Raw genomic sequence first — 22,896 nt, forward strand, 5'->3', positions numbered from 1 at the left:
GTATTACATTTCCTGATTTCAAACTATATTACAAAGCTATAGTAATCAAAACAGTGTGAGACTGGCATAAAAAAGACACATAGACCAATGGAACAGAATAGAGAACCCAGAATTAAACCCATGCATAAATTGCCAATTTATCTTTGACAAAGGCACTAAGAACATGCACAGAGAAAGGACAGCATTTTCAATAAATAATGTTGGGAAAACTGGACAACCACATGCAAAAGAATGAAATTAACTCTTGTCTTACACAACTCACCAAGATTGAGTGGAAATGGATGAAAGGCTTAAATTTAATACTTTAAACCATAAAACTACTATGAGAAAACAAAGGGGAAAAGCTTCTTGACAGTGGTCTTGGTAATGACTTTTTTGGACTTGACACCAAAAGCACAGGCAACAAAAGCAAAAATAAAAAAGGGTGACAATATCAACTTAAAAGCTTTTGCACAAAAAGGAAACAATCAACAGAATGAAAAAGAAACCTACAGAATGGGGGAAAATATTTGCAAACTGTGTACCTGATAAGGGGTTAATATCTGAAGTATCTATATAGAAGGAACTCATACAACTAAATGGCAAAAAAAAAAAAATCTGATTTTAAAATGGCAAAAAACCTGAACATTTTTCCAAAGAATATACATAAATTGTCAATAAATCGTCAACAGGTACATGAAAATGTGCTCAACATCATTAATTACCAGGGAAATGCAATTCAAAACCACAATGAGATATCACCTCATGTCTATTAGAATGGCTATTATCAAAAAGAAAAGAGATAACAAATGTTGGTGAAGATGTGGAGAAAAGGGAACCTTTGTGGACTGTTGATGGGAATGTAAATTGGTATAACATTGTGTAACACAGTATGTAGGTTCCGCAAAAAAATAAAATAGAACTACCATATGATCAAGCCATCCCACTGCTGGGAACACATCCAAAGGAATAAAAATCCATATCCTGAAGAGATATCTGCACTTTCTTGTCCATTGCAGCATTATTCATCATAGCCAAGACATGGAAACACCCTAAGTGTCTGCTGATGGATGAATGGTGTATTTCTAAAAGCACTGCTGTTGGTCCTTCTAAATCTTAGATCCACCACTTTTGGAACTCTCACCCTTTGAGAGAGTCACAGGATTCTCAAGGCACTTGGCTCCTGCTTCTTCTGACTTACAGCTTACAAAGGGAGAGATACTCCAATATCACAAAGGCATAATTGCTTCTATTAAAAATAACCATGTTTTGGGGAATGGGCTTAAAGGAGAGATGTGAGGTCAGAAACAGCCAACAAAGGGAAGCAGGAAAGAAAGGTACCTAAAATAATAGACCTAAAGAGTAGCACTGGTGGCCTTAGAAGTTGCCAGGAACCAGCTCTTTTGGTAGAGTCACTGTCATTCGTTAATATGTAATCATCTCTACTGTGCAGAAGAGAGTGGAGACTGCTAGACCAACAGAGAGGTGTGAACCATAGAGCATACGCAGAGGAAAGACCAGGGAGTTGAGAATTCTTGATAAGAAACCATAATAGAGATTGACCATGGATTCCAGGCTGTGTCAGAAAGCAAACCAGGAATGCTGATTAGATTAGAGCAGTTGAGATCTTGGCGCCTTGAGCCAGCTGAAGAACAAACAGATTTAGTGAGCGGGGAGAAGAGGAATGCAAGCATGTGGGTACCAGGTGGGATTTCTTAAAAGGAGCAGTTTCAGGCAATGGCAAGGTCTGGGCTGTGACCACAGAAGCAGAATTGGCAGCATGCAGTTCACCCATTGTCTTCTTCAGGGAGCCTTGCAAATAAGACAGGGTTCTGTTAAGGACATTGTTTAGATTCCAAATTAAAAGTGCCTTATAGCCACCAAGTATTAGAGTGTTATTGTGAAGGGATGTGGGGAGATGGCTTCAGGTGACATGCTTAATGGTCACCTGGCACCTTCCCTGAAGCACTTAAACCTGAATACAAACAACTACTGACCTATATTATCTCAGGAGGTGTTCTATTTAAGAATAATTTCTACCATTATGCCATGAAGAAACTAAAATCACTGTCTCAATTCAAAATGTCATTCTGTTGCTGACACCCAATTCTTACAACCCTTGGTTATTTTTCAATCTTGGATGAAATGCCTGTCAAGATCTCCGTTGGCCTATTGCAAGATGATTTCCCATTGGTTGTTGGTTGATTTGTTTTTTCAGTCAACCAGAGGTTTGGCTGTGGGATTTAGCTGAAAACCCAGGGACTGCTTTAGAAAGTGAAGATAAGAAGTAGGAACTGAAGTCCCAAGCACATGGCTGTGAAAGGCAGCAGAGTGAAGAGTTAAGATCACTGGCTCAGTGGTCAGATCTGGCATCAAACTTGATCTCCACCTGCCAGTTGAGTAGAAGAATCCCATTCTCAGTGTTGTCTTCTGTACTATGGGCTAATAATGTCTACTTTGCTGACTTCTTTTACAAAGATTAGACAAGATCAATTATGTAAAGCACTAAACACAGTTCATTAAACTGTAACATTAGCATTAAAAAAATAAAATAAAATAACCATGTTTTATTAGAGCAATCTTTTCACAGTGCATTCTTGGGAGACAAAAACCTTAAGCATCACACCTTGCAACCTGGAGATTTTACGTATTGGAAGAGACACCTCTAGAAGAACTCTCTTCAACCTTGCTGGAAGGGCCCCTATCAGGTACTGCTAACCAACCGTTATGCCACCAGAATCCAAGGAACAGACTCTTGGATTCATGTGACACACCTAAAGAAAGTACAGAACCCTGACTGGACCTGCACATCATCTGGTGACTTGAAAGTAAAGATTTCCCAGAATTGACGTAGATGACATCTGATGAGACAGCTTTCCCAGGATATCCAGGCCAGGACTGTTGGAAGTTTGTCATCAAACTTTTAAGGATGACATAACACTTCAGATGATCACAAATATCTAGGATCTTGATAACATATGAACTTTAGATAAAAAAGCACCTGCGAGTACTCCCTCCCACCCTCCTTGTTACTCGCATGTGACCTCAATAGGTTTCCAATCTGTGCGCTTTTCCTCTGATGTGAGACACTACACTCAGGAAAGGTCCTTCCTGGCACTGAGGGACAAAAAGCTGCTGAAACTAGAAAACCTGACTCTTGATCAATGATGTTTTCAGAGAAAGGTCTTGATCAAAAGGGGGAAAGTAAAATAAATTAATAAATAGAAATCTCAATTAAATAGAGTTGGAGACAAGAAGGGGGAACTTTCATGCCCTGTAACAACAGCAGAGTCCAACAGGAAGAAGGATTCCTCTTCTTTCCTGGCAAGGATTCAGCCAATGAAAAGCCATGGACTTTTGGTTTACTATAGCTCTCCCAACTTCGTTTTCCCCTCTATGAAAGTGTTCTCTTCTCCTTGGTGTGCAGGGACTTGCATGTGGCTCACCATGGTTGTAAACCCCAAAGTGCAATCCTCTGCTGACCCCCAATAAACCCATCTTTGTTGGAGAAATATCTGGCAGTCCATTTGTTTTAGGGCAAACAATGAATAAAGAAAATATGGCACATATATGCAATGGATTATTATTCACCCATAAAACACAAGGAAATCCTGTCATTTGCAACAACATGGATGAACCTGGAAGGCATTACACTATGTGAAACAGGGCAGACAGGGAAAGACAAATATTTTATGGTATCACTCACATGTGGAATCTAAAAAAGACCAAAAAAAAGTCAAACTCAGAGAGTAGACTGGTGGTTGCCAGGGTCTGGGGACTGGGGGTAATGACATGATGTTCTTTAAAGGGTACAAACTTTTAGTTATAAGATGAAATTCTGAGGAAGCAATGTACAGCATAGTGACTATACTTAATAATACTGCATTATATACTTGACATTTGCTAAAAGTGTAGCCCTTAAGTGTTCTCACACACACACAGGGTAACTCTGTGAGGTGTTGGATGTGTTAATTAACTTGGTTGTGGTGATCACTTTACAACATATATGTATATCAAATCATTGTATTGTATACTTTATATATACACATATTTATTTGGCAAAAATGAAAACTATGAAAGAGAATACGGGGAAATACTCTTATGATTTTGATGTGAAGTGTTTCTAAGCACACAAATTAACACAGAAAACACAGCAAGTGTACAGTTGTGACTGTATACAAATTTTAAACTTCTATAAAGCAATGACCATTAATAAACTATATACTGATATCCTAGAATAAACTATGTTATACACATAATAGACAAAAGATTATTGTCTATAATATAAAAAGACACCACAAATCAATTTTCAAATGGTCAAAAAGAAACACAAATAGCCAACAGACATATGGAAAGATGTAAAACTTCACTGGCAAAGACTTGTAAGATGAGTTACTTTTTAAAAAACTATCAGTTAGAAAATGTTAAAAGTTTAATAACAGTGGTGTTCATGGAGATGCAGAGAAATGGACACTCTCACCATTATAAGTTCTCAGTATCCATCAAATTATAAAAATTCATACCTTATGGTCTAGCAGTCCCATATCAAATATTTCAAATATGAAATATTCTAAATACTGAAATAAGTGTCCAAATGAATGTGTACAAGGATGTTAATTACTCATAGCACTGGTTGTTATGACAAAAAGATAAATATAATCTAAATGTCCACTGATGTGGGAATGGCTAATTACATGATAGTCACTCGTGATGCTGAACAATAAAACCTGGAGACTACTACAAAGTATGAGGAAGATCTAGGCAGATGCCCAAGACACGCTGTTACATAAAAGTTACAGAATAATACCATTTAAACAGTACATTGGGTTTTCAGAAATGTTTTCTGGAATGATACATACAAAGCCACTTACAATCAGCACAAATTGAGGAGTACATCTAAGAGAGGGGAACATTTCCTCTTTTCTTGATATACTATTTTTTCTGATTGTATTACTATAAGCATATAGTTGACTCCTGAACAACATGGAGGTGAGGGGCGCAGTTGAAAGTCCGAGTATAAATTATAGTTGGCCCTCCATATACTTGGTCCCTCCATATCCCGGCATTCAACCAACCACAGATCTAGTAATAGTGTAGTATTTATTATTGGAAAAAAAATCTGCAAATAAGTGGACCCATGCAGTTCAAATCCATGTTGTTCAACAGTCAACTGTATTATTTTTGTGATTTAAAGGCCACTCTGCCCATAGCCATCACTTTCAGGAACGTAATCGCCAAGAAAGACCTCCTAACTTTGAGCTAAGTATCTTCCTTCCACCAATTGCCTCCCTCAAGTCTGTCATCTTCCACATTACACTCTCTCAAATGTTTGAAGACAGCTGCCATGTACCTCTCAATCTTCTATTATCCAATTAAATATCCCAGGTCTCTTCATGCATTCCTTAAGTGAACAGTTTTCAGGGCTCTAAAAACATTCTTTTTAGAATGTCAAGACATGTTCCCCCAGGCTCCATCTGACCAGAACAAAGTAGAGTGGATCTACTAACCTTCTTGATTTGGAAACAATTTCAACAAACAAGATGTTACCATTTCAACCATAAGATTCTAATTAGCTCTTCTGGCTACCATACAAAACTGTTTACTGAAAATATAAGCATGGGGTACAGGGTTCATGGAAACTCTCTATTCCATCTTCAGAATTTTTCTGTAAATCTAAAACTGTCCTAAAATAAATTTTATTAAAAATAATCCATCTAATGAACATATCTACAAATATAAAATGTAATCTGAAGTAAAATTTTCCTCAGAAGCAAGTTTTCTTCACAATTCTCATGTCCTATAGCAATGTGTGATTTGAGTTATATTTTGCTCATATTTGTTTATCCCATAATTCTAGTGACTAATAAAACCACAAAGAAATGCAATAAAACAAGCAGTTTTAACAATAATGTAGGAAAAGTTATTTCATGAATATTCAGAAAAACAAGTATGCTTTCTCTGAAAGTTTAAAAAAAAAAAAAGAATAGCCAAAATAAAACTTTAGCTTACTTTTGTTTACTGACTTTAAATTGTAGTGGTATATCAAAATTAAACTAAATCAATTTAAACTTTGAGTTAATTCACAAATATAAATCCTTCAAAACAAGTCCAAATGCATAAAAGAGAGACAGCCATAAGAATAATACATTCGGTCTTTTTTTTTTAAGAAGACATCTAAGTTTGGTTCATGTTTCCTTTTGTAATCATAATGCTGAAGTTTAATGTATATTCATTTGGAAAACTGATATTACAGTAAGTTATTTAATAACTGAATATAGTATGGTTTAAAAACAACTATGAAATAATTACCTCAGATAAGTGTTTGCAGATAAGACACATAAAATATCACGAAAAGCCTGTGAATAGAATCAAATCGATGAAATTTCTAAGGAAATAAGTGACGTTTAAAATGGCCTGATTCATTAACAAAAATACCCCCACTAGAAAGAAGTATTTTTATTGTTAAAATGAGTCCTCAGAAACAGTTTAGTTCCAGCTCTACCTCAGGCAAATAATTTCTTGAAGTTGTAACCTCCTTTTCTATTTAAAAAAAAAAAGTATTGGAGTAAATCTTTCAGCTCTAAAATTCTAAGCTTTTTATATGTGGATAACTTCTTACCAGTGTTTAAGTTTATATTTTACTGGGAGGCAGGTGGGTTGTAGGTAGGGGATTGGTTTCCACAAAGGAGGCAGCTTCCTCCAGGTACTTTCAGAGACTATTTTATCTTGACCTTCTAAGCGAATTAGGAATTTCTCTCTATCTACACAGTCTATGTGCCTGCTTCACTCAAACTCCTGATTATTATAAAATTAGCTATGGCATATCTGCTTGCCTGATCTACCTCAGCCTGAAGTGACTGCTACAGAAGGCTTAAGAGCACTTATCAAAATGGGACTTCCCTGGTGGTCCAGTGGTTAAGACTCTGCGTGGCTCAGCCAAAAAAAAAAAAAAAAAAAAAGAAAGTGTACCAGATGATGATGAGAGAGGGAGGAGTGAAGGCAAAAAAAGTGGAAGCTAACTTTGGCCAAAGAAGCTTTAGCAGCAATTACACACAACTTAAGAAATTTACGGGGAACTTAAAATTTTGCACTCTGCATGATATGTGGCTTGTAACTCACAGATAAACATTGAAAAAAATACGTAACAAAATTTCTACTCTAATGTTAAATTAAATCTAAGTTTAGAATTTTTAACTTCTCTCATTGATTCAAGGGCATCCGGCATGGACGAATGTTTCAAGTAATGAAAATGAGATTACCAGTCTTTTTGGCAAGCAAAAGCCTATTCAAAGGTATAGATAATAGAATATATGCATTTATAGGAGTCTAAGATTCAACAGTGTTACAGGAAATCATACTAGACATGCCTTCCTCCTTTCCTTCTCAGAAGTGATTTCACACAAGTGAAAAGTTAAATGAACATCAGAAGTATCCCTGAGGTGGAAAATAAGCCATAATAGGAAAAATAAAGACTGAGGTGTTTATGTGGATGCAGAAAGGAGTTAAGCTTTAATGGCTGCAGGGATGGGTGGGTGTGTGTGTGTGTGTGTGGGTGTGTGTGTGGTGTGTGTGTGTGGGTGTGTGTGTGTGTGTGCGCGCATGCATGCATGCCTGCGCCTGCTACTGCACGTGCACGGTTTGAGCTGTGGTATGTTTGGGGGCTAGTATTATGTTTATGAGTCTTAGATCTTGTATCTTTATTTTTAAAATAGTTAATAGTAGATCTAGTTATCATTTTCTCCTGTGCTAGATATCTCCCCACTGAACAGTTAATTCTTGCATTAGTCCCCGCCAAGTGGAGCCTTGTAAGAATAACACAAATTGCCATGATGGAATAGAGAAATAGGCTAGTGGAGAAAATCTGCAACTTGAGCTAAGTAGGGCCAAAGCAATGGAAAGCAGCAAACCTGTGTGTAGTTTACCCATTCATATCTATCCTGACTCTTTGCACGTGGTCCCTAGGGAACTGGATCAAGGGTGAAACAACAGAGATGTACAGGGAGATGCCTTTCTCACTCATAAATTATTCATCTTCTATGTGAAAACAAAGGAATGAGAAATGTGGGAACTGGAACTACATAGGGAAGATAGGCAATTTGACTTTAAATTTAGAACACTGGCTTCAACAGAACCACACTTCGTATGACAGTAGAGAAATCATGTTATTGTTATCTGCTTAAAAGCATAAAATACATACTGACTTAAGGCAGGACAACTTTTAAACAATAAAAATAAAGATGGTTCAAAACTGCTAAAAACTGAGGACCCACTGTCTTTAACCAGACTTTCGGATAAACTACTCCCAGACCAAGAAAATCTTCCAGTGGTATTTTAAACATTATTTCTTCTACTGTGATAACATTTTGTTTTTTTGTGAAAACAGTGAACAGTAGAGAATGATATTTTAATGGCTATACAAATTTCTCCTATTCATGTCTCAAAATGGATCAAGACTTTTTTGAATGTGCTTTATATTTGAAAGATACCAAAGTGGTCATTGTACTTTTATTTTTTAGTACCTATAACAATTGCAATTATTTAATCATTTGGGAAATTATTTGCTGAATGTTCCCCCTGGCTCAGACTGTGAGTTTCAAGATAGGGCTGGGCTTGTCTTATTTATCTCAGTGTACCTACTTTGTTAACGTAGTTCTTAGAACATAGTGGGTAACTGACAAATTTCTTTCGAAAGAATAAGTAAAAATATCTTTTCTAATGTGGCTTTCAGAAAAAAACCCACATAATACTAGATAAAGAAAAATCTGAATAAAAAAAGTTTTTTAGGGAGGGAAGAGCTCATCCTAAAGGTAGGACAGAATTCTGAGCTATCAGCATTAATCTAAGTCCTTGTCTTGAACCCAAAAGCAAGTGAAAAAAATTTTAAATACCTTTTTAAAGATAAAATAAGTAATCACCATAACGATTGGAAGCAACAATGTCTCTGTGTATCTCAGTGGTGTCTGAAATATAGCAAATTATTCAAAATAATTATTTATTAAATTTTACATTAAATGAATAAAAATGTATGTCAAATTGAGTGTCACAATAAGATTTCGTAAAGGTAAAAGATATCTTTGTCATTAACAGACTATATATTTATCGAGTTTCATGTTCTAATACAAGAATCAAAATTATAAAATAGTTACACAAATATATCAAATAGTTTTAATGATAAAAACTATTAAAATTAGCTATGGATATTATTTTTTCCTTTCTTTTGGTTTTATCTTTCCTTTATTTATATTATATAATAGTAAGTTTAAAATGTGTGTTTACTGATCCCTGGGCCCTAGATTATCATTTCCTGGGCTGCAAATTCTATTATTTTCATTTGTGAAACTATAGAACTAACAATGAAGAAAGTTACACTAAGTAATTACTGTAAGTATGAATAAATACTAAAATAATAGCAGCAGCTAAATAATTCTCGTGAATTGTGATAGAGAGTGATTTACCATGTAACAAAATTATATATTTCTTGAAGGCAGGAATCAAGTCATTTTACTCTTCATAGTCTGACTACAAACTGCCTCACAGATAATTAGTGGTCAATAATTGTTTCTGAATAAAGGTATGACTGATTGGATAGATAAGAGAATAATAGATGATTAGTAGTATATCTTTCTTGGGAATGTCTTATTTTAAAAGTTTGTAATATTTGGGATATTAAGTGAAAAAAACTGAATTTTTAAAAAACAAAAACAAGAATTTGGGTTTATATTTCCTGAGTGGTCTCATACCTCCAACTGATCTAGATTATTAAAAGTAATTGAACTGTAGTAACAGTAATTGACTATGGGTCATACAGTATGTTATGCACTCGCCCTGGTAGGGGCCATTGTTTACTGATTTTACACATAAGGAACCAGGTGAGGAAGGCCATATAATTAGCAAAAGTTACCATAAAAAAATGATAGAGTAAGTAAATTGGGTGTTTCTGAATAAAATTTTTGAGTTTCTGATTAAAGGGAAAACTTAAGAGCAAGAACCCATCATACCTGTAGAGGAGAAAAAAAGAAACAGTCATACCGCTTTTTCCATGAAGTCAAATTCAGGAGCACAGGTGTAAATTAAAGTATCAAAATCTGTATATCTTAAGATTCTGGCTGCAATAAGGTCACTCAGGCGAATCTGGAAGAAAATAAAAACAAATTAAAATTACACAAATAATTATAGTTAATAATAATTGGTTTGATGTAATAGTAACAAATTCTACAGAGAAGATAAATCCAAGGTACATGGATGCCTCTCCAAAAAAAACAAAAAATACAGTGAACCACATTATGTGCTGAATTATGAAGAAAATTGAAAACAAACAGAAATAGCAAGAGAAATGAAAAGGAAAAAGAAGTTCAGAAAAAGCAAGCAGAGAAGGTGATAATGTAAAGAATGAGCTAAAATCAACATTTGCTGGGCGCAAACCACCATGCAGTTGATCATGAGATTTTATAATCAGATCATTTATCAAGAAAAAACCAATTTCAGTTAACTCCTTTCACCACACATTGTAAATCATGAACAAATTTTCCATGCACTGTCATTTTCACAAAGCCTCATACATTGAGCACAATTTTTGGTGCTTCTTGAATTTTTCAGACATACATTCAAGCCATTAACTATGAGAGCTATTCTTCAAGAGAATTACAACAACTATACATACTACTTTGATTTAGTTACTTGATCTCAAAGGACTTTAAAATAAACACCACCAACCAAATCCAATGTAGAACTATTTTCTACTGATTATTTATTACCTACTTTGGTGAGACAATTATTTTTACACTGCATTCTTAGAAGGCCAGATAAAGAAAAATATTTGGCATGCAAAACATTAACTCAAACTACTTTACAAGGACATAAATTATTATATATCAACTTTGATGATTATCTATGGTTTTCATTTATTCATGATTCCCCTTATCTACCAGTACCAAGGATAATTTACAGTTAACTTTATTTTTCTAATTTAGAATAGGCCTGGTGACTAATTATAATTTAACCAAGCCACTTTAGTGTCAAGTCTTTCTCACAGCTGTCACACAGAAGTCACTTAAGAATACCAAGGGGTGTGTGTGTGTGTGTGTGTGTGTGTGTGTGTGTGTGTGTGTGTTTTAGGATTTGTAAAGAGTTGGGTGACAATGTGGAGCAAGGCAAGAAAGAAAATAACAGACCAACTTAATAAATAACTTAGGAGGCTTAAATAAAGTTTACCATAAAATGTATACCCCCTACAGAATAAAAATTTAAGAACAACAAATAAACCTAATAAACCACTCTGCAGATCTAACAATAAATGGCAAATAAATCCTTACATTTTGAAATTTTATTTAACATGAACATGTATGCAGGCTCAATTCTCCTGGATAGTGACAGCACTTGACATTTTAAGAGAGTAACTACTATCTATAATCCCTTGTTAAAGTTGAAGCAATTTCAGCATTAGACAGAGTCCTAATTGGAGAGTACTATATAAGGTAAATTTCAGAGTAGATTATTGTATGATACACTCATCTATCCTCATATCCAAACAGAAAGTGCTGAAAAGTCAAAAGTTAAAATCATGCATTGTTTTCTATTCCCAAAACAAACTAGTTAATAGGAACTTTTGCTTTGAAAAGGGCCATTATTTGAGGTATTAGCCTTAAAACAGACAGAAACAACATTCATGAGGGATGTGGTCCATATATTTTCTAGAAGTTGAAAAGACAGAGAATTTTTATCATTCTCTTTATACAAGAAAAACTTTAAAAATATCAAATCACATCTTAATTTTAGTCTATAATTATAAATAAAACTATATTGAATAAATAAAATTAAAAAAAACTATATTGAGATCTTGAGTTCTATATTGCAAAGCTGAGTACAGACTGTTCATATGTTAACATTTACAATGAATTAATAACTTATTAAACAAACAATTTGTATTTTAACCAAAATATAAACAACTACTTAACATATTTTTTTCCTAGAAGGCTAAGTCACCATTCATTGATATACTTTCTTCTTAGTGGGTTGAAAAGATCTGCAGGGTATTAGTACTGACTCTGCCAATAACTAGTTTGGGACCTTGAAGAAGGCACTTAACCTCTATAAAATGAAGAGGTTTCATTTAAAAATAGATGGTTTCAAAGTCTTCATCCAACTAAATATTTATAGAAATTCTAATGTTTTAACTAGAAAGTACTTACATGGTCTGAAACACCTAAAATTTTAGATGTCAGAAATTTCAAAATGATTGTCCCACAAAACCAAGCACTACCTTGAATTATCTAGAAAATAAACAAAATAGATAGAAGTCAGAAGACCAAAAGGTCCTTCTTCCTGGAAATTAAACCTCCCATTAATAAGTCTTAAGTGAAAGGGAAACACAAACTCAAAAAAAATTTTTTTTAAAATATGGTAATGAAAACTACATATTAGAAACTAAGGGATGCATGTAAAGCAATGATCAGAAGAAAATTCATGGCCTCATAAACTTTTATCAATAAAAATGAGAGTAAAGGAAATAAATGAAGAGCTTGACTCAAATATCTAGATAAAGAACAACAAAATAAACAAAACACATGAAAAGAAATATTCAAGAGAAGAATAGTCTATTATATTTAGACCTATGTGCATACATTTTGTTGTCCTTTACTTCTTCTGGATGTTCTAACATTCCTTCTCTCATCATTTACTTCCTGTTTCAAGGACTTCTATTAATCATTATTTAAGGGTTGCTCTGCTAGCAACAAATTCTTAGTTTTCCTTCATCTGAGAATATGTTTTACTTTCCCCTTCATTCCTAAAAGACACTTTCACTGGATATATAACTTGTGGTTGACAATTCTTTCCAGCATTTACAAATGTTGTGCCACCTCCTTCTGGCTGCCATAGTTTCAGATGAGAAGTCTGCTGTAAATTCAAATCAGTTTTGCCCTAAAGGTAATGCATCATTTCCCTCTGTCTGCTTTCAAGACTTTCTTTGCCTTTAGTTTGCAGAAGTTGAATTATGATGTGTCTTGGCATGGATTTTGTTGGCTTTATCCTACTTGGGATTAACTCAGTTTCTTGACTCTGTAGAGTTACGTCTTTTACCAAATTTGGAAAGTTCTCAGCCATTACTTCTTTTTTTTTTTTTTTAACATCTTTATTGGAGTATAATTGCTTTACAATGGTATGTTAGTTTCTGCTTTATAACAAAGTGAATCAGTTATACATATACATATGTCCCCATATCTCTTCCCTCTTGCGTCTCCCTCCCTCCCACCCTCCCACCCTCCCTATCCCACCCCTCTAGGTGGTCACAAAGCATCGAGCTGATCTCCCTGTGCTATGCGGCTGCCTCCCACTAGCTATCTATTTTATGCCATTACTTCTTCAAATACTTTTTCAGGCCCACTCTCGTTTTCCTCTCCTGTGGAACTTCCATGATACAAATATTAAATCTTCTGTTATTGTCCCACACTTCCCTAAGCCTCTATCATTTTTTTCCGGTTACTTTTCCTCTGTTGTTTAGATTGGGTAATTTCTATTGTTCTATCTTCAAGTACACTAATTGCTTTCTTTGTTACATTCATTCTTCTATGAAGCTCATTCATTGTTTTTTATTTCAGTTACAGTATTTTTCAAGTTATTCTTTTTTTAAAAAAAATTCCCAAGTTATTCCTTTTTTTTAAAAAAAATTTCTATTTCTTTGGTGATATTTTGTTTGCTTCTAGAGTACTTGTAATTGCTCACTGAAGTATTTTTATGATGACTGCTTTAAAATTCTTGCCAAATAATCCCAACATCTTACTCATCTGAGTGTTAACATCTCTTTATTGCCTTTTCTCATTCAAGTTGTAATTTTCCTTATCCTTATTACATGATAAGTGGTTTTACACATTTTTTTAAAAAAAATTTAAATTTCAAAAATATTAGATTTATTCAGATACTATGTATTCTTTTCTCCCTAATATATATGGCATATTTTCAAAAATATGGTTTTTGTTTGTTGCCAAAGAATAGAAATGCAATTAACTTTTGAATATTAAAATCTTATATCTAGCCATGTTATTGAATTTTTATAATTTCTAATAATTATTTTGTTTTATATGTAAATAATGATATAATAAATTTTGATTTTTCTTTCCATTTCTTTTCTAATCCTGTTATTTACTTTCTTGCTTTTACATGTTTGAACCTTTAATAAAATGTGAAAAAACATATTTATCTTGATCTTCATAAATGGAATACTCCAAATATCTCTCCTGCAAAACCAATGACTGCTGAAGAATTTTATTGGGTTAAGTAAACTCCCTGCTATTTCTTCTGTGCTAAGAGTTTTCATCATAAATGGGTGTTTAATTTTATGAAATTTATTTTCTGCATCTAATGAGATGATCATAAAGTATTTTTCTCCTTTAATTTGCTAGTGTGATAATTTACATTTATAAATTTTCCAGAAACATCTTTGCACTCCTGGGATGAACCCAATTTGACAAGAATGGATTATCCCTTTTTCTTACAAAAACAGGTGTTTTTGTAAGAAAAAGTGTTATTTCACAAAATAGCTTTGCTATTTCTTTTTGATGGTCTTCCATAAAAAAGACATAAGAAAAAAGACATAAAAAAGACATAAAAAGCCAGAATGTCTTCTGTGTTGTTCAGATGACTACCATGACTAATTTCTCCCTTTTGCAAAAGATTGATGGTATTAATTATATCAGTTTTAAAACATAAATACAAGCTGAACATTCATTATATCTTAACTGTTCTCTCCTTAGATTTTTGTTTCTTTGAAATTCTTGACTTGAAAGCTTTTTATTCTTTGCAGTCTAAAATTGAAAATATTTAAGACAATAAGTTTTCCTCTGAACACAACTTTGGCAGAATTCCCTAAACATCCACAGATACTGCTCTATTTGTTGTCATTTTTCAGTAATTTGTAATTAAAATTTTGACTTCCTTTTGAGTTAAATTATTAAATAAAAATCTTTAAATTTTCTGTTGATTTCTTGGTTTAATCTTTAAAAAAACAAGCTTTGCCAATTTTTCTGAAGTAAAAAAAAAATCAAATATTAGAAGGGTCATATCATTCAATAACAAGTGTATTTTCACCATAGGGGATGGGAGAATGCTTCCAGCAGTAAGAAACTGGCAACTCATTCCATTTCGTTTGTTTGTATTCTGAGTGGCTATCTACCCTCTTATCATTTCCAGTTTTACTGTACCAATATATAATATGTAATCACAGAGTTCTTCAATATGGTAGATTTTATTTTTTAGTAGGAGTACATTAAAGACCTAGAGAAAAAGAATGTCATCTGTCTGATATTATGAGAATTAGTCATTGCAGTGCCTACTTAATAAGGTACTTATTTTACTTTGTAACATAACATACAAATATAGAGGTAATATGGGCCATCCATTTGTACATTTGCAAAGAAGTCAAACAAAGATCAGGTAGTGGCTGAGTTGAAATAAAAAGGGACTGGGAGATTGTAGGGAAAATGTTAAAAGGACAAAAATAATAAGAGTCTAAAGTTGGAAGCCAAAGGAAAGATAGATGACGGATAAATGTAGAGAAAAGAAAATGGGAAAGTGGGGACAGAACTACGGACTGAGTTATTTTGAAGAGAAGGTTAGTAAACCTAAAGAAAGAGACTCAAAGCAAATAGAAAAAAAAATTAAAAGCAAGGTAGTAGGGTATAGCAGAAGGAAAAGTAAAGAAGAAAGGCTTGAGGGTAGTGCTGAAATAAATGAACTAACTTCTTGAAAATGACTTGTAGATGTCGCTAAGGAGTGTTTCCCACCTTACGTAAGTAGCTATTCATAATATTTACTAACTATAAATCATTCATTTTTAAAGCATATTATCTGTATTCAGTTTATAGAAATAAAAAAGGATTTGAAGAAATTGTGTTAAAAATGTTGAAGCTTACCCAAAAGTGGAGTCCAGATACACCCAATCTTTGAATTTTATTTCTCTTTAGAATTATCACCTAAAATGCATATGACATAAAATAACACAATTAAATTAAATTAACTTTTTTAAAATTACATTTCAAAAATTACACATTTCAAAAATTACACAGCCACCCACTTCCATCTTGGCTATAACCAGCCATTTTCCTCCTTAATTGTTGATTTTTCTGAATTTGGACATGGAAAATTTCCTTGGGGTGAAAGCCAAATGCTTTGTGTACCAAAAAGTTGACCCTAGAATCAAGTTAATTCCTCACTGAGTTACTTGGGACGTTTTATGCAGGGCAACTCCTCTGAGGAGATAGATGGTGTGTGGAAGGTATCTCCATGCAAGCGTACATGCAAGTTACCCAGCAAAATCAGTGGTCTAAATTAACATGAAAATCCTTCCTCTCCAAACTCCCAAATATTTTAAAATGTTTAAAAAATATATATCTAACTGAATTTATATGAAAGAAAAGGAACTTTCCAGGTTCCAGAGAAAAGAAGGTTTTTTTAAAAAAGTAAAACATTAATTAGGAGACTTTTTAAGGAGTTGGCAGTTTTTAAGGAGGTCTGTAGAACAGGGTTACAACTATGGGCTTGTATTAAAAGGGAGGGCAGCAGAAGAAGACTTGGGACTGTGAAAGGTAAGAAACTGGAATTAAGACTCATGCATACAGCTGGGGTCCTCAAAAACTATACCCTTGGTGCTATCGACTGAATGTTTACGTCCCTCCACCGATCCTGTGTTGAAACCCTAAGCCCCAATGTGACATATTTAGAGGTGGAACCTTTGTGAGGTAATTAGATCATGAAGGTGGGAACCTCATAAATGGGATTAGTGCCTTTCTAAGGACAGACATGAGAGAGATGATCCCTCTCTCCATCACGGGAGGATACAATGAAGATATCTGTCTGCAAATCAAGAAGAGAGTCCTCATCAAAAACTAAATCAGCTGACACCTTGATCTCGGACTTCCCAGCATCTAGAACTGTAAGAAATAGATTTCTGTGTAAGCTACCCATTCTGGTATTTTTGTTATAGCAGCTTGAACTGACAAAGACATGCAGGGACTAGGAATACTCCTCCTACAATCTCTACAAGTTGGTAAGGTATTTGTTTATTCCCAAGTTTGTGTTGGAAAAACAAAAGGCTCCAATGAAAAACAAATCTTAGGCCTGTGTATTACTAAGATTTGGAGGAGAATTTTGCATCATCTAATTGGCCCAAGATGAGCCAGGATTCCTGAACTTCCAACAATAGGAAAATATAAATGTACCAGATTACACAATGCAAAATTGTTTATAAATGCAAAATACAAGAAATAAACAAAATGCTCAGACTTAGGAGAGTGGTTGAATTATCTATGGAATATGCAGAAGGGAATACTTACTATGAAATTACAAGAAAGAATGAAGATCTCCGTGAACTGATATGTAGTGATATCTAGGAAAGGTTGCTAAGTGATACCCAGAATAGGTTGATAAATCAAAATGCAAAAGACTATAGTATGCTACCTTTTATGTAAGTAGGAGGGGGGATAATAAAATATACATGTAATATTTATTAGTGCAAAAAAGAAAAAAAAAACAACTAAATGGGTAAACCAGAAAACCAATGAGATATCTCACTTATAAGAAATAGGTAGGACCAAGGTAAAAAGAAAGGTGGACAGAATGGGGTGGAAGGAATGAGAGGGAGTGACACTTTCTGAGTATAAGATTTGTATATTTCTTATTGTTAGAAACATGGTAATATTTCACTACAAAAATAAATTAAGTAATTAAAATCAATCAGGATGGAACTCCTGCTTCTGGTCAAATTGGCATAACAGGAAACACATTTACTTTCTCATCTGAAACAACTAAGCACTAGCAAAATAGATTATAAGAGACTACTATGAAAAATTAGATGCCAACAAATTATATAGCAAGAAAAAAATGGATTCATTCCTAGATGCATATAATCTACCAAGACAGAATCATGAAGAAACAAAAACTCTGAACACATCTATGACTAGTAAGGATATTGAATCAGTAATCAAAAATCTCTCAACAAAGAAAAACCAGGACCAGTTGGCTTCGCTGGTGAATTCTACCAAACATTTATAGAAGAATTAATGTCAGTCCTTCTCAAACTCTTCCAAAAAATTAAAGAGAAAGAAACAATTCCAAACATATTTCATGAAGCCAGCATGACTCTGATATCAAAGCCAGACAAGGACACTACAAGAAAACTAAACCATAGACAAATATCCCAGGTGAACACAGATGCAAAAATTCTCATTAAAATACTATCAAACTAAATTTAACATCACATTAAATGAATCATACACCATGATCAAGTGATATTTATCTTTGCCATGCTAGGATGGTTCAACATATGTAAATCAATTAATGTGATACACTATGTTAACAGAATAAGGGATAAAAATCACACCATCATTTCAATCAATGCAGAAAAGAATTTGACAAAATTTGACATCCTTTCATGATAAAAACTCTCAACAAACTAAAAATAAAGGGAAGGTATCTCAATATAATAAAGACCATATCTGAATACACTCAGTGGTGAAAAACTGAATGCTTTTCCTCTAAGATCAGGAACAAGGCAAGGATGTCAACTCCCACCATTTCTATCCAATACAGTACTGAAGTCCTAGTTAGAGCAATTAAGCAAGAAAAAGAAATAAAAGGTATAAAAATTGAGAAGGAAAATGTAAAATTATCTCTGTTCACAGATGGCATGATCTTCTATGTAGAAAACACTAAAGAGTCTACATACACACACACACATAAACTGTTAGAAGAAACAAGTTCTGCAAAGTAGCAGGATACAAACTCAACAAAGAAACTATGTTGCATTTCTATACACTAACAATGAACTATCTAAAAAGGAAATTAAGAAAACAATCCCACTTACAATAGCCTCAAAAAGAATAAAATATTAAGAATAAACATAACCAAAGAGGTGAAAGACTTATACACTGAATATATTGCTGAAAGAAATTAAAGAAGACACAAATGAAAAGACAGTATTTGTCTTTCTCTGTCTGACTTATGTCACATAATTATGCCCTCAAGTTCTATCCATGCTGTCACAGATGGTAGGAAAACCTTTAGCTACCATTTCCAGGGCCCTTCATTTGTGTGAGCCAGACTGAGATCTAATATTATATTCCTTTCATCTGAAGGACCTCCTTTAACATAAAAGTCATAAAGTCTTTATTTTGCCTGCATTTTTGAAAGATATGTTTGCTGGATATAGAATTATAGATAGTATTTTAAAATATTTTAAAGATGCTGCTTGACTGTTTTGTTGCTTGCACTTTTTTCTTATGAAAAATCTGACATCCTTACTCTTTGTTCTTCTGTATTTAACATGTCTTAATTCTCTTGCTACTCCCAAGATTTTCTCTTTATTGCTGATCTTGAACAATTTGATAATATGCTTACTCTAGCTCTATGTTTTTTTGTATTTGAGATTCACTGATATTCTTCATCTCTGAGATTATAATTTTCATCAAATTTGGAAAATTTTTGGTCATTATTTCTTCAAATATTTTTCTACTTCCTCCCAACTCCCCTCATTTAGAAATGTACTGTACTTTTCCTATATGAACTGTGAACTGTAAAGGAGGGATTGGAATATCATCATTTTGCAATCCCTACTGAATTAATGGATCTGGTACTAAGCACTGATCATAAAAAGAGAGGCGCCAGATAATATGTGCCTCCTGACTGAAGAACAATACTATATACTTGCCAAAGGAATTAAATCTGAACACGTCCAGGTTTTAGACCCAAGTATTAATATAAATACAGAAGACAAAAGAAGATGTAAAGCGGCACCATGAGGATTCAGGAGCAAAATCTAGACCACAGGACCCTTCACATGTTCAGTGACCCAGGTAAAAAAAAATATCCCGGGGAAAAAAACAGGGAGACATATTGGAAACCTATAGATAAAAATAGAAACTTAAGTGATGAAACTATAAAGAAAAGCCTGGAGTGATCACCATAGTCATGATAGTCACTACTGTTTTAGAGCAGCTCAAGGGAGTTATGATTGAGGCAGGTTACATGGAAGGCTTCTAGAATGGTTAGAAAAGTTCTGGTTTTGACTTGATGGTAGTTTAAGGATGTTTGCCAAATAACAGTCCACTAATCAGTACTTATCAGTACTAGTCAGAACTAAGTACATAAAACATTGGTTTTATGAGGTTTTCTATGTCTGTGCTATATTTTAAAATAAAAAATGTTTTCATAAAAAGAGGTGGATGAGCACACTGTTACAAGTCCTCTACTCTGTAATACTGAAAAAGTTTGACAAAATGTTGAAAAGAAAGGGCCTATGTCTTTTGGGAGAGAGAAAGAGGAGAAATTACTTACTGGGAGGCAAAAAAAAAAAACAGGTATGGGGAGAAAAAATGTTAAAAACCTAAATCTCAAAAGCTTCAATCAATGCACGATACATGGAAAAGTGCTATATTTTGGTATTTCTGTAGTAAGTTATCATTTCTGGTCATTGTGGAAAGAGAACATCCTAGGAACATTCCAGTGGAGGAGAACATTCCAGGTTCTGGCTTATGAATATCAGAAGTGTGACTATAAGGTAATAAAACTGATTTACTGAACCACCATTCCAAATACAACTCTGAGTGTTATTCCATGAAAGTAAGTCACATGAAGAAACTACACACTTATTACAATTATGTTGCCACTGCTCAAAACAGTTTGGAACTCCTCTTTATAAACTATCTTTACAGATTATTTCCTTATGGGTGCAACAAAATAGGTCTTATTACTTTGTTGTCACACTATATTTTGATCAAGATCTGTATTACCCAGCCCACTCACCCACCTTATTCACAAGACTTTGGTCGTTTCCAAAAATCAAATCCACCCTTAAAAGACGAAGATTTGCCACCACTGAGGATATTCAAAAGAATGTGCCACAGCCTGTGAAGGCAATTCAGAGGAGTTCCAAAAACGTTTTGGGCAATGGCAGTGTCACTGCAATAAGTATTTAGCCTACTGAAGTGACTTAGAAGGAAATAACTAATTTTTATCATAAATTATGGCATATTTTAAAAAGTAAGTCTTATTACCTTATTATTTAAAAAAAAATTTACTTGGGCATTGCCTTAAAAAGGTAAACTTTCCTTATATTATTTTTCAAGGATGAGATAGACAAAAGGCATTATCTGGGAAAAATTTTTCATGTGAGCAGTAATCCAGAAAGGGCCTTATTTATTCTCCTTAACCTATATTAAATGGGTAAACTTGCTATTTGACAGGTTAAAAAAAATCTTCATAAGCTTAACAAACACTTACCAATGTCATCAATAGAGATGAAGAATAATAAGAAGATAAATACATTGGATTTCCAAACATCAACACAAAACAAAGGAGAACCGAAACCTGAAAATTGAAGAAAATAAATACATTTTATAGTTATTAGATAGATAGCATAATGCATACTTTGTCTACAGGGATATAGTCATTTCCAATACAAACTTTATTTGCATAAAAAAGATTAATAAATAGATCCTGACCAAGTGATAACAGAATTTCAACACACTGATAGGTTCTAAGTATTTTCAACACCATAAATACTATATAGCAGAATTTTTTTTCCCCAATTGTCAACTTGGTACAAAGAAAACAGGAAAAATCTTATTGTTTCTATTAACTCAATAATGGAGGGATATACTAAGTAAGACTTACTTATAACTATTAGTTTTCTAATCTGATTTTGGCTGAACTACTTGAGGATTTCCCTCACTAAGGAAGCTTTATTTTATGTTCTTACCTAAAAGATTTTTATTTTTTATTTTCTTAAGGGATATGTGTTTGGAAACTAATATAAAAAAACAATAATGCAAAAACATAAATTTCACAGAGTGTCATATTCATGCAAAGTGTTGCAAATCTCAGGTCTCAGGGAGAAAAGGCAGTTACAAAAGTAGTGACAATAATAAAAAAACAAAAAATTTTTTAAAGTTTCAGAGAATACAAAACATCTACAGTCTAGTTGAAAGTATAGTTGCTATAATATGGCATTCAGTTATCCTTCCAAATATTATCAACATCATATGTATTAAATACTACTTGGGAGGAGGTATATAAAACAGTCAGTTCTATTTTACAAACCCTGAGATCTTATTTTAATATATGACTTATAAATATTAAAAATGTTACCAGGTATACAACAGAAACTAATAAAACATTGTAAAGCAATTATACTCCAATAAAGATATTCAAAAAACTGTCACCATGTTCATATAGATGATCTTCTGAAATTTTTTTGGCTCAATGTACCCCACAACATACATGGGAAATAATGAGGCTATCTGAAATAAAAATATAAAAAAAGCAGAAGTGAAAAAATGTAGAAAAGCATTTCACTATTCATAAGCAAAGTAAATATAAGAGGAGAGTTATATTTCCAATAATGATTGTCAAAGTAATGTGAACCAACCTTCTCAGTGAGAACTAGAATAGCTCGAAAAAATAATAAAAGTACCTGTATGAAAGTCACAGCTTACTAATACAGCAAAAAAAGAATTAGGACGCTAAGACCAGAGGAAAAGCGGAAATCTACAGAGATGAGCATGACATTTTGGGTCACTTTTCTTCCAGAGGCATCTGCCAATTCTAACAGAAGCAGATGACTGCCAGCTGAGAGGCAGTTGAGAGATTTCCACACACTTAGCAGTCAGGTAACCCCAAGAATGAGATCTCTGCTAAGTCCCCAAGCTTTGGTTTGGGACTTCAAAGGGTTATATTATAAGAGAGAACCAGAAATCAAAGCAGTGCTCCAAAATACTGAAGCCCACCTTTGAATTATCTCATTCTCTGATGGCATGAAGGAGATTAAAGATTGTTAGTCCCTGTATTTGCCTGCTGGAAACAAATTTAATTTTCTCTGGAAGAAGTTAATATCTTAGTCTCAAATTAACTGTACAATTGTTCATGTACAAT

The 22,896-nt window shown here is 33.5% G+C and overlaps 1 protein-coding gene across 1 annotated transcript in view; it reads right to left on the reverse strand.

The window, feature by feature from the left end:
* DPY19L2 (dpy-19 like 2) overlaps positions 1–22,896 on the reverse strand; it is an 85,970-nt gene that overhangs the window by 22,800 nt on the left and 40,274 nt on the right. The window contains exons 10-16 of the mRNA XM_061197910.1: positions 22,188–22,265; positions 21,247–21,333; positions 15,885–15,944; positions 12,168–12,248; positions 10,009–10,110; positions 8,868–8,939; positions 6,289–6,335 (exon numbers count right to left, since the gene is read on the reverse strand). Coding sequence (XP_061053893.1) covers positions 6,289–6,335; positions 8,868–8,939; positions 10,009–10,110; positions 12,168–12,248; positions 15,885–15,944; positions 21,247–21,333; positions 22,188–22,265 — 527 coding nt within the window. The remainder of the gene's footprint in view (positions 1–6,288; positions 6,336–8,867; positions 8,940–10,008; positions 10,111–12,167; positions 12,249–15,884; positions 15,945–21,246; positions 21,334–22,187; positions 22,266–22,896) is intronic.

Source organism: Eubalaena glacialis, chromosome 8 (genome assembly GCF_028564815.1).
Source record: "Eubalaena glacialis isolate mEubGla1 chromosome 8, mEubGla1.1.hap2.+ XY, whole genome shotgun sequence".
Classification (NCBI taxonomy): Eukaryota; Metazoa; Chordata; class Mammalia; order Artiodactyla; family Balaenidae; genus Eubalaena; species Eubalaena glacialis.